This window comes from Prenolepis imparis, unplaced genomic scaffold (assembly GCF_030444845.1).
Source record: "Prenolepis imparis isolate NDT839.2.m4 unplaced genomic scaffold, iyPreImpa1.0 SCAF_10, whole genome shotgun sequence".
In the NCBI taxonomy this organism is placed as follows: Eukaryota; Metazoa; Arthropoda; class Insecta; order Hymenoptera; family Formicidae; genus Prenolepis; species Prenolepis imparis.
In genome coordinates this window covers 3,412,614-3,432,758 of record NW_028141168.1, presented here as the reverse complement: position 1 = coordinate 3,432,758, position 20,145 = coordinate 3,412,614, and the positions used below count along the sequence as shown (strand labels likewise).

The following is a 20,145-nucleotide window of genomic DNA, read 5'->3' as shown; positions in this document are numbered from 1 at the left end:
GAAGAAGAGACATACGGGGGCGTTCCACCTCCTGGTCCCTCGGTTGTGGGCACGCCTGCTGGCGGGGGGCTGTGGGGGGGCGTCCCAGTAACACCCGCATCAAATTCGAATGCGAGATGAGGTTACCGGGTGGAAGACGGAGACGCATAAGTCTCCAAAATCCCCCCCGGTGGCCTCTCGGGTAACTGGGGGTCGGGGAGGCGGGGCCGCGCGATGGCGGAGGGGAAGGCCGCTCCCGCGGCCTCCTCCCGAGAAGGAAAAGGCGGGGGGCGTGGAGTCGGCATGGGTTTCCAGCATCCTCCGCGCCCCCTACCTAAACGCCCGAGAAGGACACCCGCTGTGGTTTTAGTGCGGTCCCCTTCTGTGCCCCATCACAGGGAAACTTCGGTTCTCCCTGGGATGGGGAGAAGGAATCCCACATAACCCTTGCTCTCTACCCGGAGGGCAGGGGTACCTCTTGGAGGTTTCCACAGCGTCAAAAAAAAAAAAAGGGGTTGCCTAGTGGAATTCAGCCTGTCAGGAGGGTGCAGTCGGAATCGGCTGAGGGGGCCGTTTACAGTAATGTGGTTAATGATTAAATTAATTCAAATTAATTTAAATCGTAGCTGGGCAGCCCTTGATCTGCTTAGACAATACATCGCAGAAGTAAATGCGGGGCTAGGAATAATTTCTGAACCACCGAAGAGCACTAAATGGGCTAACACATGGTTCACGAGTGAGGATAACTTGGCTGCCGTTCTTTGGAGGCCGGAGAGCCTTGGAAATGTAATATGTAGACTGATAATTAATAAAAATAATTTTGTCGTCGTGAAATACGGAGATGTAAATGTTATTTCATGCTACATTTCGCCTAGTACCCGCATTGGGAACTACATTAATTTCTTGGAGGATTTAAGCGATAGTATGGGCAAGTTATCCGGCCCTATACTGATCGGTGGAGATTTTAACGCCAAATCGGTATCTTGGGGTTCTTCGGTCACTGATAAAAGAGGCGAACTGCTTGAAAAATGGGCTGCGACATACGATTTGCGACTACTAAACTCTGGGGTGACTGCTACATGTGTTAGACCTCAGGGCTCTTCGGTGGTTGACCTTACATAGGCTACTTCTGGTTTGGCGGATAGAGTTTTTGGTTGGACGATGTTTGATCACATCGAATCCCTCTCCGACCATCTGTATATCGAGATCAAAATTAAAGATTCGCGATTTGTCAGGGATAGTACCACGTTCATCAAGAAAAGGTGGAATTTCAAAAGATGGACGTGGATCTCTTTAACACAACCCTAGAACTGCTTGCAGATGCGCAAATTAATGATGAAACCAAAGAAGATCCGGAATAGTATGGCTAAGTGGTTAATTCAGGCTATGACAAATGCGTGTAACGGCGCCAAAGGTCTCGATCAATAACGGGAAGCGACAGTATACTGGTGGTCAGAGGGGATCGCTGAGTATCGTAGTATTTCGGTAAGGGCCAGGAGGCGTTGGACCAGAAGCAAACAGAGGGGAGACGAAGCGAATCTCATTCTCAGTAAGAGGAGGGACTATAGACAAGCGAAGAGAGATCTTAGGAATGCTATAAAGAGGGCAAAAAATGAGTCATGGAGGGAATTGGTGGCCTCAATTGACAGGGGGGCCCCCACGGGTGAGGGGCTTGCCATATAAATTGGTCATGAGCAAGCTTCGCAGATCCAGCCCCACCCTCTCTGAGACTTTGAAAGTCGATATTCTTCGTAAACTGTTGGATTCCCTTTCTCCGGCATGTAATACTTACAGGAATGTCCCGGTCCCTGTGGTTGAACGGGTCGATGAACTTAACGTTAATGTTATAGAGTTACGCGAATATGTTAAGAGGCAACCAGCAAAAACGCGGCTCCCGGGCCTGATAATTTAAAGGCCACGGTATGGAAGAAGGTCTCTTATGCGGTTTTCGGTCATATTGTAAATATTTTCACACTCTGCTTAAAAAGGGGGATCTTTCCGACAGCGTGGAAGAAAGCAGTTTTAGTTTTGATTCCCAAGGGTCCTCTAAAGATACCACAGGTTAAAGCTCGTCCAATTTGCTTATTGGATGAACTTGGTAAAACCTTCGAGAGGATAATTGCCACGCGAATTAACATATGGTTGGAGGAGAATCTTGAGCAGTCGCTCTCTAATAACCAATATGGTTTCCGAAGATCGAGATCCACGGTGGATGCTATTATGAGGGTTCGTGAGTTGATCCATCCAATCATGGAGAACGGGGGCTTCGCATTGGCGGGGCTGGATATAGTGAACGCTTTTAACTCTATGCCCTGGCATGTGATTTTAGATGCAATGATTCAAAGAAGAATGCCTGCGTATCTTTGCAGAATAGTAACTAGTTATCTCTCTTCGCGGTTTATCGTCTACAGAGACTTGGACGGGCGTGTTTTGGAGAGAGCGGTAGGAGCCGGTGTTCCGCAGGGGTCGGTCTTAGGGCCACTCCTGTGGAACTTGGAATTCGATTCGGTTTTTAGGCTTAGGACTGAGGAGGGTTGTCATATAGTGTGCTACGCTAATGATACTCTCCTCATTGCCGAGTCTGACAGATTGTACGATTCCATCTTAAATATTAATGTTATGGCAGCGAGAGTAACGCGACACATCACCGGATTAGGCTTAACGGTGGCAGAGGCAAAAACAGAGGTTGTTCTGTTTTGCAAGAAAAAGCCGAGGGTCATGCCCTTGATTAGAGTTGGTAATACTAGAATACAAGTTAGAGATTCTATAAAGTATCTTGGGGTTATGCTGGATAGCCATTTGGAATTTTAAATGTCATCTTGGCTACATAGAAAATAAAGTTGCGAAAGTTTCTAGAGCGTTATATAGATTAATGCCAAAATTAAGAGGCCCGGGTGAGAGGAAGCGCCAACTCTACTCAAGGGTGTTGACCTCAGTAGCGATGTATGCGGCGCCCGTTTGGGGGAGAGCGTTGTCCGCGTCACCGAACAAAATACTCCGGTCATTGCGTAAAGTACAGCGCACGGTGGCTATTAGAGTAATCGCGGCCTATAGAACGGTGTCTTTCGATGCTGCGACCTTATTGGTTCCGTATGCCACCGTGGCCTTTAGAAGCGACCCTTAAAATTAGGATCCACGAAAGAATCAATGAACTTAAGCGTCGCGATGCTTTGACTTCAGAGGCGGTACTTGATATATGCAAAGAGGAGGGAATCCTTCTTACTAGACAATGGCGTGTGTCTCTTAATAGGCCCGGTATCTGGGGATTGAAAACGGTTGTCCCTGTGAGACAACACCTCCAACGTTGGCTCGGCAGAAAATTTGGCGAGATTACCTTCCACGGTGCCCAAATGCTGACCGGACACGGCAGCTTTGGGCACTTTTTATGGAGGATCGGGAGGCGCGACAGTGCCGAATGTTATCATTGTTCTTCCAACGATGACACGCTGGGACATATCTTGGCGGATTGTTCCGCATGGGACAACCAGCGTAACCAGATGATTGCGGAGTTAGAATTGGATCCTCTAGAAGAGGTGACTCTGGAAAGCGTCATTGATCGGATGTTAAGAAAAAAGGAACATTGGACATCCTTTATCGAATACGCCACTTCGGTGCTGAAGACGAAGGAGGAAGAGGAGCGACGGCGTGAGAGACTCTCCCTCTCACCACCACCTTAGGCCCTCCTTTGGTATGTTTCTCTCACTATTAATCTATTTTAACCTGTTTTAATTTCCTAGTTCCTTATCCTATTCTATCCTATACTTACATTTTTCCCTATTTCTATCCCTACTTTACTCTATTTTATTCTATAAAGTGATAACTCATCATTAGTTGGGCAGGTGGCATGAGCGGGGTAGCTCGTGTCGCCATTGCACGTCCAAATAATGGTGGGCAGGGTGCTCTGGCATTGCACGTGGTGCTGGAGTACCCTCATTTCGATTTGTTTTTGGTCGACCAGGATGTTGCCTGCCCTGGTCAGTACTTAGAGTCGCGTTTTTAGTTTGTGCGCGTTTAGCGCAGCCGCGAGGCGGCCTCCTGGAAGTTATGCGCGAGCGGTTCCCGGGGGGCCGTCGCAAGCGGTCAGGATACCACCGGTATGGTTTAGTTGGTAGTCGGTCGGTTAGCGGATGCGTCACCACCGGAGTCCAGCACTACACGAAGCTTCCCCCGAAGTGGAGGGTGTCAATCAAGATTGTGATTCCACACCGACAAAAGAAAGAGAGAGAGAGAGAGAGAGAGAGAGAGAGACTTTCTCGCGAAACTCCTCCTTCTCGTTCGGGACGCCCGTGTCCGGGCATCATGGCAGCACTTATGACGGGGAGTTTAAATAATATCCTTCCAAAGGTCTCTGTTCCCGGCGTTGTGTATGCACTCAGACACGGTGGAGCCGGTAAGCTTCCTTGTCTAGTCAATGTATCTTAAGGTGGATCGGTTTCTGGGCCTTCTGTCCTCTACCATACCCTGCACGACTAGTCTTTCTAGAGTGTTATCGCCTCGTGGCACGAGGTGGCCGAAGTATTTCAATATGGCTTTGTTAATAAACGTACTTAATCTCTCCTGGACATTGAGTTCCGCCAGGATCGAAGCGTTCGTGCGTCTCTCAGTCCATGGCACCCTCATCCCTCATCCTGAACATCTCAAACGCATCAACACGTCGTCGGTCTGTCGCCCTGATAGTCCAGCTCTCCGAGGCATACGTTATTATAGGGAAGACCAAAGACCTTACTAATCGCGTCTTGGTGCGCTTCGATATTCCTTTTTCCCTCAATATGCATGTCATCTTTGCCATTGCTGTTTTGGCGAGTGTGATTCTGCGCCTAATTTCTCCCTCACAGTCGCCGGTGCTATTCGAGCCCCAAGGTATACCAAGCTTTCCACAATCTCGATTCCGTTAATGCTTTTGTAGTTGGATGAGCTTTCGTTTACTCTGTCGATCAGCAATATTTTGCTTTTCGACGCATTTATACTGAAGCCATGTTCTTCACTTGCCTTGCTTATTTTCTTCAGCAGCTCCGCCAGTTCATCTTCAGAAGCGGCTAACAGCGTCGTGTCATCTGCGTATCTAAGATTATGGATTTTCCTGCCGTTTACAGAGATCCCCCCGTTCCAGTCTCCTGCAGCTGTACGGATTATCCATTCTCCGTAGATGTTGAACAAGATTGGCGACAGGATGCAGCCTTGTCTCACTCCTTTCCCGACTTTAAAGGTCTCCGTCATCCGGTCCTCCACTCTGATCCTGACTTCATTGGATAGGTATAGATTGCGGATTAAGCCTACAAGATGTGCAGGGATGCTAAGAGTTATCATAATATTCCATAGTTTCTCCCACTTGACGCAGTCGAAGGCCTTTTGGTAGTCCCATATATTAAACTTTCTCAGCTTTTCGATTTGACGAACATTTATTATTTGTTCTCTCGTTTCTTTCCTAAGCATGAATTCGGCTTGTTTTTGTGGGATTTGTGGGTATATGTATGTTTTGAATCTTTCGTTAATGATCCATAGCAATATTTTGCTCGCATGCGAAATTAGGGCGATTGTTCTTTAGTTAGTATGTTCGCAAAACTTATATAAGACTAAAAGAAATCTTTAATTCAGTTTGTAGAAGGTACAATTTTCTTTTTTTAAATTTCTATTTTATCGAAATTATGATTTGTAAATAATAATTTTGTAATTTTGTATTTTGTAATTTTATTGTTAAGATACATTTAATATTTAAATCTTAGGAACATATTATCTCTAATATATTTTTAAATATTGTTAATATTTTTTTGAAACTTGCTTACATATTTAGCAAATGAGTTTGAATTTTTGTGTTTTTAATTTTAATTTCTTGATTTTATATAATTTGTATAAAACGAATTTTATGTAATACTGTTATATTATATGGCTCATTAATTTTATAGTTTTGTATCAATACTGTATTATACTTACATCTCTTTTTTTATAGCAACCCAGATGCAGCACAATATATGAGTTTTGCATCTATAAGATGTAGCATGCATCGTGAACGTATAAAAAGCCGACCGTCCGTACCTGATACATTAGCATTATCTATACTAATATATAAACAGGTAAAGTTTGTTCCATTGTTCGGGGTAATCTCAGAAACTACTGAACAGATTTGAAAAATTCTTTTACTGGTGGATAGCTTAGATCTTCCTGAGTAACAGCTATGTGCCGTCGTGTTAGCCGAGCAGTAAAAAAAAAAACGTGTGCAAAGTCGTACAAAAATGTGTTTTTCAAGCTCCATATTCTAATTTAACGTTTAATAGCTCCATAATAATAAGCTCCATATGACTACTGATGAAGATGAAACTAAATAGATTGGTATTCATGTTATTGATATTTTATAAGGAATTAAAGAATACTTTGAAGGAAAATATTTTTGGGTTTACAATTCAATGTTATTAATTATTAAATTAAACAAATTCTTTATGTACAAAAATAAGTGTTATTCTATTATATAAATTAAGAAATATTTTTAAGAAATATTTTTATTTTTAGCGGCTCTCAGTATTTAATAAATAAAATAGATGTGATTTTTACAAATCCGGCCAAACATTCTATTATAATTGATTTAAAGAATTAAAAGTTATAATTGAATTATTTAATACACACACACACACAATTAAATTAATTTTTAATTAAATTGTTAGAATAATTTTAGTCAAATTTAAGAAAATTAAAATGACAATTGTATAGGTTCAAATCTATGATTAACATATGATTACCATGCAAATTAATTTCCAGATTAATATCCAAAATATAACCCTGGATATATAATAAAGATTTATTTTGTATTTTAGTGATGTTTAATGTTAATAATAAATTTTATCTTTTGTAAAAACAATTAAAAAAGCTTACTATAGATCTGTTTGAACGCACGGCAAGCATTTTTGAGGATTAAAGTGTTTCTCGCGAGAGCTTTACATTTTCTCAGTTAGTACCGCCATTACACCGATGGCTTCGCGGCGAACTGTCTGTGGCGTCTCTCTTACTGATTACCGACTCCGTTATATATTCGTAGTTACCGACGAAGATTGTATCGATTTATTTGCAACTAACTTCACTTACTATATGTTATTCATTTATTTATTATGACAACGTTATTCATTCTTTTATAAAAAAACATTATTCTTTCTCTGTATTTTGATCCATACAAACGTTTATACAATTATTAAATATTTGTTATAAAATAATTAAAGTCTAGTTATTTCTCCCGAATTCCTCTACATGTCTTTCCGTAGTCAAGAAAAGGAGGCATATAAGGCGATCAAAGAGTTCTTTCTTTTGGGATGGTAACGTGAGAAAAGAAATTGTGCGTATACTTACAATGTTTTTAGAGGTCTAATAATGTTTTATGCTTAATGAGTTTTAATTTATCTCACTTGCACAGGCTTAAGTTTTGAAAATTATTTATATATGTTGATTATATCGAAGCATCTCTGGCATTAGTGATACTGGCATCAGTGATAGAACATCGCGTCGGCATTCGCGCGAGCAGGCAGTACGTGTAGTAGCTCTTATCAAGCGAACATGTAGTAGCTCTTTTTAAGCGAAAATGTAGTAACTCTTTTCAAGCATTCAAATAACATTTATAGCAATAGAGATTCTTTGTTTTCTGTGGAAATATTTGTAATTCGAAATGCCTAAAAGAAAATCACAGCTGTCTAAAAAAAACTTCTGATGCCAGGCGTATGCATTTAAATAGGCTTAATGAAACAGAAGAAGCACGAGAAGCTCGGCTCTCTCAAAATATATTAGCATGTTCTTCTCGACAAGCTATGGAAGATTCTGATGAAAGGGAAATACGTTTACAACAGTCAAGTTTACGTATGTCTAGAAAAAGAAAACATGAATCGAGTGTCGAAAAGTCGCAGCGTGAACGTGCCGCTAACTCCAGAATACGAACTTGCATTAATTTACGCAATTCAAGATCCGCGTTCGCATATGATCCGAACATTAACTATGCTAAACAAACGGATATACAAATAGGTAAAATGGATAGTCTGTGCAAACTGCCATGCGAAAAAATGGATTGAAAAACCAAACAGCTTTTGTTGTGCTGGAGGGAAGGTAATGTTTCCAGAAATTTTAGAACCACCTCAACTGATTAAAGACCTCTTATTAGGGTTACATCCATTATCAAAACACTTTAAATAACATTAGAGAATATAACATGGTATTCCAGATGACGTCTTTTGGCGCTAAAAAAAGTCTGTGAGAACAACTTCATGCCCACTTTCAAGATCCAAGGCCAGGTGTATCATTTAATTGGTAGCTTATTTCCGGAACAAGGCAATAGTCCGCAATACCTACAAATATATTTCATTTCAGATGCTGATCAGCTTTCACTGAGATCTAATATTTCTTCAAATTTGAAAATCGAATTAATCAATCAATTGCAAAGATTATTACATGAAAACAACATATACATTCGCAGTTTTAAATATAATTTTGAAAATAGTTCTATAACTGATAACTTACGATTAATAATTCACGCTGATCGCATCCCACAAAATGAACATAGGGGGCGTTACAATTCATCTACCACGAACGAAGTTGCTGTGCTATTAGTAGATGAAGACAAAGGTCCAAGAGACATTGCGCTACACCAAAGGGATGGACAACTAAAAAGAGTCTCAGAACTACATCGTGCTTACGATCCTCTACAATATCCTTTGATGTTTATTAAAGGAGAAGATGGTTACTACCTTACAATTCCACAGCAAAATTCCCGAAATAAAACCGTATCATGTATGCAGTTCTACGCATACAGATTAATAATCAGGCCAAATAGTTTCAATACCCTGCACTATTTTGGAAATTTATTTATTCAGTATTGTGTCGATATGATGGCTAAAATAATTACGGAAAGATTAGACTTCATTCGAAGGAATCAACAAAAGTTACGAACTGATAACTATTATACATCTATTATACATATATACTATTATACATCTATTATACATATATATCTAAAGGCCCATCTACATAAGACGCAAAACGCGGGTTGCAAGTCGTAGAACGCAAAACTCAAGACAAATATGACAAAAATATAAATATAAATATAACAAGATATATCCTAATTGAGGTTGCTTCGACACAGAACGCGAAAGATGAAATGCCTAACTTCTGTGTATTCTGTGTATTGAAGCATGCGGCCTGAAATACGTCATGCTGCGTCAAATCTTGCGATCTGCGACTTGCGTTTTGCGTCTTATGTAGATAGACCTTAAGAGATGCCGTTAACGAGGATGCAAACGTAAAAGCTGCTAATATTGGTCAATACGTGATATTACCTTCGTCATTTACCGGCTCTCCGCGTTACATGCATGAAAAAACTCAAGATGCTATGACCTATGTCCGCAACCATGGCCGACCTGATTTGTTTATCACTTTTACATGTAATCCTGAGTGGCCAGAAATAAAAGAAGAATTGTTTCCCGGACAGCGCTCTTTTCATCGACACGATATTATTTCAAGGGTGTTCCATTTAAAACAAAAAAAATTGTTGAAGTTGCTCACAAAAAATGAAATTTTTGGAACGATTAAATGTTATATGTACAGTGTTGAATGGCAGAAACGCGGATTACCTCATAACCATATTCTCATATGGCTTGAATCAAAAATACAGCCTGACGAAATTGACAGTGTCATTATTGCAGAACTACCAGACAAGGAAAGAGATCCCATTTTGTATGATATTATTTTAAAAAATATGATCCGTGGATCATGTGGAGAATATAATACATCTTCCTGCATGAAAAATGGGATATGTTCTAAAAGATATCCTCGCAGTTTTATTACTGAGACTAACAAGAGATGATGGTTATCCCATGTATCGGCGGAGGGATCCTGACCATGGTGGATATACTGCAACATTGAATATTCGCGGAAAAACGGTAACTATTGACAATAGATGGATCGTTCCCTACTCTCCCGTGTTATCTCAATATTTTGAAGCTCATATTAATGTTATATATTGCCACTCAGTTCAGGTCATAAAGTATATATGCAAATATATAAATAAAGGCTCAGATCAGGCCACGTTTTCCGTACAAAACAAATACGATAAAGTTGAAAACTATTTGAATGGACGTTATATAAGCACATCCGAAGCTGTGTGGCGGTTATTACAGTTTCCTATTCATGAGAGATATCCGACAGTGCACTTAGCAGTACATCTTGAAAATGGACAGAGGATGTACTTCACGTCAAATAACATGCGCCAAATAGCTGAAAATCTATCAAAAACTACACTTACAGCATTTTTAGAATTGTGTAACTCAGATGACTTTGCAAAGACATTGCTCTATCATGAAGTCCCACAATATTACACGTGGGCCAATAACAAGTTTACTCGAAGAAAACGAGGGCAAAATGTCGAAGGGTATCCCGGGATAAAAAAAGATACTGCAATAAGATGAGTTTATAATATACATCCAAATCAATCAGAATGCTTTTACCTTCGGATGTTACTGCACCATGTCCGTGGACCTACGTCATTTGAATCTTTAAGGACTGTAAGTGGAGAAGTAAAAGAAACATACCGAGCGGCTTGCAGAGACAGAGGTCTTTTAGAAAACGACAAACATTGGGAAAGTACTCTAAGGGATGCAGTAGTTTCTCAATCTGCCCTTAAATTAAGAGAGTTATTTGTTATTATATTATTATTTTGCCAGCCATCTGAACCACTTAAACTATGGGAAACTTTCAAACAAGATCTTTGTGAAGATATACTAAACAGGCCACGTCATCAAAATAACGATTTTACTATGCCATTCACAGAAAATATTTACAATGAAGGTTTGATTCAAATTAAAGACAAACTTTTAGAGTTAAATAGTAAAAACTTAACTGAATTTGGTTTACCGCCATCTAATCATTTAAACCATAATCCTTTGGAAGCAACACTGAGACGGCCATATGACAATAATCAATTAAATGCTTGCATCAAAGAAAATTACCCTAAGTTAGTGCCGGACCAACGTCAAGCATTTAATATGATACTGGATAGCGTCGACTACAACGAAGGAAAGGTATTTTTCATCGACGCTCTTGGAGGTACTGGCAAGACATTCCTCATAAATCTTATATTAGCCAAAGTTAGATTTTCCGGTAAAATAGCTTTAACTGTTGTTTCGTCAGGCATAGCAGCAACGTTATTAAGTGGTGGAAAAACATTCAACTTTCAAATTACCCCTAAACGTATCTGTACAGCAGGAAGCTGTTTGCTCCATACGTAAAAATGGACCACTTGGTAAAGTATTACAAGAGGTCTCTTTAATTGTGTGCGATGAATGCACAATGAGCCATAGGGCACACATGGAAGTGGTCAATCGAACACTCCAAGACTTCAGACATTGTAACAAATTAATGGGTGGTGTAACATTTGTTTTCGCAGGCGACTTTCGCCAGACATTACTTGTAATTGCAAAAGGAACCCGTGCTGATATTGTCAAAGCATGTTTGAAATCTTCGGCAATATGGAGTACTATTCAGACACTTAATTTGCGAACCAATATGAGAGCTCATCTAGGAGGGGGAGATAATGATTTTTCTACACAGACACTGCACCTCGGCGACAGCAATATTCCTAATGATAATGGCTTTATAGAAATTGATCAAAAACTAGGACATGTTGTAAACAGTACAACTGAATTAATTATGAAAATTTACTCTAATGACGAATGTTTATTGCAGAAAAATTACAAATGGTTATGTGAAAGAGCTATTGTATCTCCAAAAAACGAATCTGTGAACGACATTAACGATATCATTTTGAAAAAAATCCCAGGGGAGAATAAAGAGTACAAATCGATCGATACTGTGGTTAACATGGAAGATACAGGACATTATTCCCAAGAATTTTTGAATTCTTTAAATCCGTCTGGCCTGCCACCACATCGTCTGATTTTGAAGATTGGCACTCCAATTATGTTGTTGCGTAATTTACATCCACCGAACTTATGTAATGGTACCAGACTTCAAATCAAAGAATTGCGTAACAATATCATTGAAGCCACTATACTTACCGGCCCCGCAGAAGAACAGTTAGCATATATTTCACGCATACCGATGATCCCAACTGATTTACCCTTTTCCTTCAAACATTTACAATTTCCAGTGAAAGTTTCTTTTGCACTAACCATCAATAAATCACAGGGACAAACTTTCAAATTTGTAGGCATAGATTTAAGAAAAGAATGTTTCTCACACGGCCAACTCTACGTTGGTTTATCTAGAGCAGGAAACTCTAAAAATCAATATATTTTGATATCAGAAGGAAATAAAACAAAAAATATAGTATATTCAAAGGTGCTATAGGTCTATATGTACATAAGTACATATATAATAATATTAAATTCCTCTATAGATCACTTGATAAGGACCTAAATCTATGGTCGAAACGTCGTGATGTTTATTTAATAAATTATATTTACCAGTACGGTCGAGAGAAGTCGCTGTTATTATTATATAATAATATTAGTTTAAGTATAGTGTAAGAATAATAAAAACAACTTTCAATAAATAAAAACATTTTAAAAGCAAACTATAATAAAAAAAAACACAAAAAACTGTACACTACAAAAACACTTAAAAATTTTTAAAAACACTAGAAAAACCTTAAAAAATTTACATATGTACTTTATTAGTAGTTTAAGTACAGTATAAGAATAATAAAATTATAAAATTAAATAAAAACAAAGCTAACCATAATATTGAAAAATACACATAAATAAACATAACAACTTAAAAGAAATTTGTTGACATTTGTTTCATTTATTACAGAATTGTTATTTTCTCATATTTGCCCATCCTCAAAAATCCGCACATACCGAGCGCGCGAAACGCGCGAGGATCAAACGCCAGCTAGTTATATAATATTTTACAAAACTCTAATATAATGCAAAATATTTATAAAGAAAGCATAACTACAATTGATGGAAAAACTGCAGTTATCTTATCAATCGATTATTTATTTCAAGCATTATCTTCTGCTACTGAAATTTATATGGATGGAACTTTTTCTGTAAGTACGACTATCTATTGTAATTAGAAAGTTCTATGTAAATTTTTTATAAAGAATTTTATAAAATATTTTAACAGTAGGCCAAGATATGGTAACATATAAAGCTGTTGAGTTTAATTATAATAATTATTTTACATATCTTTCATAAGGTTCTTCCACGTAAGCCTCATATTGCCCAGCTTTACTCTGTACATATACGATACATGGATACGGTAAGATATTTATTTTAATCATTCAGTTTTTTATAGCATTGTGAATAGATAACGAAAATAAATACCTAGATCTTTTCAGGGTATTGCAACAATATTCATATTATGTGAATCACGGACAATAACTTTGTATAATGCTTTATGGGATAAAATTAGAATTGGTACCACAGCTTGAACAAAATATTAAATTTATTATGAGTGATTTTGAAATGGCTGCAGTCAAATCATTAAACAAGTTTCCTAGAACTAAATTAACTGGATGTTGGTTCCATTTCAATCAAGTATGTATTAAATTCCTCATACATATTACTATTCATTAGTAGTATATTAGACAAACGCGCGCGTGCACAGTAAAAATAATATACTATTAACACATTCGCGACCGCAGACGTAGTCCTGTCATTTAAAAATTGATTTTTATTTGTTTAATGAAGATAAATATCAGATAAGATAAATATTTCATCAATTATCATATTAAAGAATATTACTAAAAAATATTATGAATAAATATTAAATTTTATTGTTAAACTTATTCAATTTTATTATTATATTTGTTAATTTAATAATACATTTTATATTTCAAGTTATTAGTAGATACCATGTAAAATTACTATGTAAAACTAATCTTTAAAAATTTATTAAGCTTGTCATAGTCAAATTATTGTATTTGTTTTCAAAAAAATATATTTAATTAATTTAGACAGCTCTTTCAATTTTAACATTTCCAAGAAATTTTATTAATTTTTTCAACTTGCACTTATAATTTGCACATTTATTTTTTAAACAAATTTTAAACAACAGATAATTATAAGTATAATAATATGAAGTAATATATTGTGCATATCCTTTTAAGCAGAACTTTACGACCCTTAGTTAGCTATAGACATTTGAAAATTGTATGTGGTCCTCAGTTAATGGTCTTGCTCTAAAACTGTTGGCCGCGAATGTGTTAAAAGAATGTATTAAAGTATAGTAGAATAAATTAAAATATATATTAAAATAAAAGAAAATAAAGATATATATATATATACCATGTATAAATATATATAGAAAGATATAAAAATATATATGGGGTGTTACAAAAATCTTTAATTATTTAAAAAAATAAGCATTTGTGAAAAAGTATTTCATATGAAACTTGTAAGGTTTTAAGTAGCGCATTTTTATTATGATCTTTAATAACGTGAAAGTCACCTTTAATTTCTTAAATGAAATCCAATATTTTTTATTGCATATTATAACCTTTCTTGAGATTTTTTTAAAACACTAATGAAATATTTTTCCATTAAATACATTTCAAGTTATAAAGCTTGAATGTTTCAGTATTTTGACACAAAATATAAAATATTTTAAAAACATTCAATTTTTGGTAATCTTATCTTGATACTTGTTATGCATAGAGTAATAAGACTTAGTGTTAAAAGATGAAATCAAAGAAGGAATTAGAGGACAGGCAGAGATAAAGAAGGAGTTGAGAGAGCTAAAGGAAGAGTTGGGGGAGAAGGAAAGAAGATGGGAGTCGGAGAGGGAAGAGATGTGGAAAGAATGAAAGAAATGGAGAGAAGGATAAAGAAAGCGGAGTCTGAGAGAATGACAGGCAGGATGGAGGAGGGTAGGACAGGAGCGGGAGGAGAAAGGGGAGGGGGTTGAAGAGTTAACTGAGAAAATGAAGTCGCTATAGTGGAAGCTGGAGAGGAAGGAAAGGGAGGAAAGAAAAAGGAATATCTTAATAAAGGGATTAAAGGAGGGAAAGGAGGAGATAAAGGATGAGGTGGGGAAGCTGTTAAGTGAGATAGGTGTAACAGGCGCGGAAGGACGGATAGAGGAAGCTACGAGAGTAGGAATAAGGAATAAGAAAGGGTCGGGCATGGTGGTGGTAAACTTAAAGAGAGAGATTATGGAAAAGAAAAAGAGATTAAAGGGGAAGGACGAAAGAATAGAGGAGGATCTTACATGGAAAGAGAGGAAGATGATGTAGAGGTTAGGAGAAATAGCAAGGGGTGAAGAAAGCGAGGGCAGGAGAGCATGGGTAAAATATGGGAGAATCTGGAAAGAAGGAAAATGATGGAAGTGGGATGAGGAGAGAGAAATGTTAACGATGGAAGGAAGAGAGGATAGGGGAGTAGGGGGGGAAATTAGGAAAAGAGAAAGTTAGGAGAGGGGGGAGGCGATGTTAGTGGAAGATGCAAAAAAGGAGGGATAGATGATGGGGGAAGGGAGGGTGTAAGAGGAAATAAAGGAGGAGAAGGAAAAACAGGGATTGAGGAGAGGGGATGGAGAACGAAAAAGTATCAGATGAGGAATGGGGGAGAAAAAGAGGAGGGGTGGAAAGTAATATTCTGGAATGTGGCAGGTTTAAATAATAAGGATGCAGATTTTTGGAAAGCAATAGAGGAAGGGGATATAATATTTTTACTAGAGACATGGGTGGATTCACGGGGTTGGGCTTCTCCCAAGATAAGGGAGAGGTTGCCGAAAGGATTCAGATGGGATGTGCGATACGCGAAGAGAAGAAATAGGAAGGGAAGAGCCATGGGAGGGATTGTGGTGGGGATTAGGAAGGGGATAACAATAGAAGTCACGGCGAAGACAGAGGAGGAAGGGGTTATGGAAAAGATAGTAAGGCTGGGGAAAGAGAGAGAGAAATGGAGGAGTTTATATAAATGGAAATATGGAGGAAAAACTGAATAAGATGAGGGAATGGATGGAAGAGCAAGGGGGGAATATTAGAACAATGGTAGGAGGGGATTTCAACGCGAGAATTGGGGAGTTAGGGGGAAAGGTTGAGGAGGGAAAAATAGGGTGGGAAGGGAAAGGGAGAAGGTCAAAAGATTTGAAGGTAAATGGGGAAGGGAGAATGCTGGTAGGTACGCTGAGAGGAGGTGGGATGGGAGTTATTTAATGGGGGGATAGAAGGAGACGAAGAAGGGAATTGGACATATATGGGACCGAACGGGAAGTCGGTAATAGACTACGTAATTGGGAGTGGGGAGGTGAAGGAAAGAATAGGGAGCCTGGAAATGGGATGCAGGATAGATTCGGACCATATGCCATTGATAATACGAATAAAGGGGGAAGGAGTAAGAGGGGGTGGAGGGAGAGGGAAGGGGCAAAAGATGTGGATTTGGTCCGAGGAAGGGATAAGAGAGTTTAGAGGGAAACTAGGGGAAATTCGAGGGGAGCAGAAGGAGATAGAAGAAGATTGGGGGAAGATGAAAGAAAAAGTATTGGGGATTATAAAGGATAGTAACGGGGCCGGGGGGGAAAGAAGGTAAAAGGAGGGGGTGGTTTGATAAGGAATGTAGGGAAGAGAAAAGGAGAGTGAGGAAAGAGTTGAGGAAGTGGAGAAGATAGGGAGGAGAAGGGATAAATTATAAAGACGCGAAAAGGAACTATGGGAAATTATGTAGAGAGAAGAAGGAAGAGGAGAACGAGGAATGGATAAAGAAGGCAAAGAAGCGAAGACGGAGGGTCAGGCTTGGGAAATAATTAGGAGAGAAGGGAGGGGAAGAAGAAAAGCGGCGGGGAAAGGAATAGAGATAGGGGAGAGTGGGATGTATATTTTAAGGACCTTTTAGGGGGAGTGGAGTCAAAGGTTATGATGGGGACGCATGGTGGATTAAAAACGGATGGGGAAGAGGAGTTAAGCAGGGAGGAGGTGAAAAAGGCGTTAGGCAGGGTAAGGGATAAAAAAGCTGTAGGAGTAGATGAGATACAGGGGGCGGTCTGGAAGTACGGTGGAGAGGGAATGGAGAAGTGGATCTGGGATACATGTGACAGAATATGGAAGGGGGAGGGGTGGATCAAGGAGTGGGGTGAGAGGTTGGTTGTACCGATTTTAAAGAGAGGGGAAGGGAAGGAGGTTTCGGATTTTAGAGGGGTTACGCTGGCGCCGTCGTACAAAGTGTACGCCACGGTGCTGGCGGAGAGATTAAGACAAGACGTAGAAGGGAGGGGACTGATTCCGCCGAATCAAACGGGGTTTAGGAAGGGGATGGGAACGATGGATAATGTGTATGTGTTAAATTATTTATTAAATAGGCAAATAAGTAGGAAAGGGGGGTTGTTAGTCTTATTTTTTGTAGATCTGAAAGCTGCGTTTGATTCGGTGGACAGGTCAAGGCTGCTGGCGGCAATGAGGGGGAGGGGTGTGAGAGAAGGGCTAGTAGGAAGATGTGAGGATGTGTTGGGGAAGGTGAGCTTTAGAATGAGGACAGGTGAAGAGATAGGAGAGAAATTTTGGACAGGAAGGGGGGTGATGCAGGGTTGCCCATTAAGCTCGATACTTTTTAATTTGTTGATTGCGGACTTAGAAGAGGAGATGAAAAAGGGGGTTTGGGGAGGGGAAAAAATTTACACTTTAGTTTATGCAGACGACGTGGTGCTGATGGCGGAGGATGAAGGGGTGATGAGATGTATGTTGGAGAAATTGGGGAGGTATTTAGAGGGGAAGGGATTAGAGTTAAACGAAAAAAAGTCAGAGATAATGAGGTGTAGGAAGGGGGGAGGGAGATTTAAAAAGGTTAGTTGGAGGTGGAGGGAAAAAATACTGGAAGAGGTTAGGGAGTTCAAATATCTGGGATATAATATACAGAGGAATGGGAGGCAGGATGTACAGATAAAGAATAGGGTGGCGGCAATTTTGGGTCAAGTCTGGGGAATAGGAAAGAGGCGTTTTGGATGTGACTGGGAAAAAAGGGTTTGGTTATTTGACCCGCTGGTGTGGGCTGTGCTAGGATACGGGGTAGAGGTATGGGGGTGGAAAGAGAGGGAGCGAATGGAAAGGATACACGATAGATACTTAAGATGGGAGTGGAATGGGGGACGCCGGGGTATATGGTAAGGGAAGAATGCAAAGGGATAAACTGAGAGTAAGGATGGGGAGTAGGGTCTGAGGTTATGAGAGAAGGTTAGAAGAGGGGAAGGGTGGACAACTAGCGAGGAATTGTCTAGAAGAAATAAAAGGTAGGGCGAAGAAAGGGACGGGACTATCGGAGTGGGAGGAAGAGAGAAGGGATTTCTTTAAGGATTGGGGGATGGATATAAGGGAGATAGAGCAGCGTAGGGAGAAGGGGAATTTCAGATGGGAAGAAATAGAGGAGATAGAAAAAGATAGGCAGAGGGAGGAAAAAAGGGGTAAAATAGAGGAATCCAAGTTTAATTGCTGGTATAAGTGAGTTAAAAGGGAGGTAATTCCGATATATCTGAGAAAAGGTTGGGGGAAGGGAGATGGCAGAGGATGGCGAGATATAGGCTGGGAAACGGAATGAAAGGGAATAGATATTGGTTAAAAGAGGAGGAAAGATTATGTAGAGTTTGTGGGGGAGGGGTGGAAAATTGGGAACATGTTTGGGAGGATTGCTTAGGTTGGGGGGAGGAGGAAAGCTGGCAGGAGATGGTAGAAAAAGTTTAAGGGGTGGAAGGGGAGGGGGAAATCTGGCTAAAGGAGTTAGAGAGGGTCAGGGAAAGGAAAGAAAGGGGAGAGGAACTAGAGAAGAATGATGGAGAGGGAGAGGAGAGAGAGTGAGAGAAAGAAAGTGTGTGAGAGGGTGAGAGAGAGGGTGAGAAAGAGGATGAGAGGGAGAGAGAGAAGTGAGAGAAAGAAAAAGTGGCAGAGAGCACCCAACCGGAAGCGGAGGTCCCCTCTAGGTTAAGCATTTAGATTAAGACTAGAATTAAGTTAGATGTAAGCCTAGAATTGTAAGGGTTAGGGGGGGTAGGTAGGCGAGCGTTTTAGGAGAGCGTGTGTGTGTGTATATACTGGAGCGGCGAGTAGTTTATATTTTTGTATATTTTGTATATTATGTTTCTAAAATTTTCTGATTGTATATTCTTTTTATTTTATTGTGTTTAAATTATTCATATATTTTATTTTTATTTTTTGTTTTTTTGTTTTGTCAGTTCATTTATAATTGTGTTGAGATGTAATTTGATGTAAAATTGAAACCCTTAGGGGGCCAATAAAGCACATACCTAATCTAATAAGATTTACTAGTAGTATAGTAATAGTAGCATAGAGTAATAAGAATTAATTTATAAAAAAAATACATAGTTAGAAAGAAAAAGTATGCATTTTGAAAATTATATATATTTTTATACAGAAACTATATTTTTTTTACACCAATTTATTTGCATTATATCGAATTAAATTACATTGTTTTTTTCAGGCTGTACTACGTAAATGGCGAAAACTGCGTCTTTCAAATATTCCAAAAACGATACTTTCAATGACTATGACATTGCCTTTGTTACTATCAGAAATGTTTCAAGAAGCTTTATTCATAATACAAACCGGAGCTGATCTATTTTCTAGTGAACATCCAGATATTTTACAATTCATGTCATAGCTGAGACTTACCTGGTCGAATAAGGCATCAAAAATTAATACCTATGTATTAATTGGTGTTTTATATTATTTAATTCAATACCTATGGTTGTCCTGTAAGTACAATATAGTAGAAAATTTTCATAACATTACGGTGCAAAAGTTAGGAACGACGAATATTAACGTTTGGATATTTTTAGGTAATGTTTATAAGTATTTTCTATACTATTCTATTAAGAGGGAGGAGTAACCCCTCAGACGCGTGAAAATTGTAAGTATATTTAGCCATTTCTTTTTTCGAAAATGATTAACTCAGAAAATTTATTTGAAAGCACTTATTTACATATACATATATGTATAAGAGTAAAAAAATTTTTTGTTAATTTTTTTTAAAACAAAATAGCAATGCAGAAGCCGTTGCACGAATCTCCTAAACTATTTATTCAACTTACTTCAAACTTTCAGAGAATCTTTCTTTTAGATTACTCTACAGAAGTACATACGAATTTTATGATTAATTGAAAACATTTTTGCTACAGACATTTCTAAAAAGAAATTTTATACAAAATACGAAATTTTTAAAATGTTTACTATTT

At 38.6% G+C, this 20,145-nt stretch overlaps 2 protein-coding genes and 1 pseudogene across 2 annotated transcripts; all 3 read left to right on the top strand.

Annotated features, from left to right (window-relative positions):
• Nucleotides 1-561: 561 nt before the first annotated feature.
• Nucleotides 562-1,101, top strand: LOC145941444 (uncharacterized). Its single transcript, XM_083047556.1, has one exon. It carries the CDS (start codon nucleotides 562-564, stop codon nucleotides 1,099-1,101), a length of 540 nt encoding a protein of 179 aa, XP_082903682.1.
• Nucleotides 1,102-3,071: 1,970 nt separating this feature from the next.
• On the top strand, nucleotides 3,072-3,656 carry LOC145941443 (uncharacterized). The gene has a single exon (XM_083047555.1). The coding sequence runs from the start codon at nucleotides 3,072-3,074 to the stop codon at nucleotides 3,654-3,656; it is 585 nt and encodes a 194-aa protein (XP_082903681.1).
• Nucleotides 3,657-5,410: 1,754 nt separating this feature from the next.
• On the top strand, nucleotides 5,411-19,799 carry LOC145941442 (uncharacterized; annotated as a pseudogene).
• The last annotated feature ends 346 nt before the right edge of the window (nucleotides 19,800-20,145 follow it).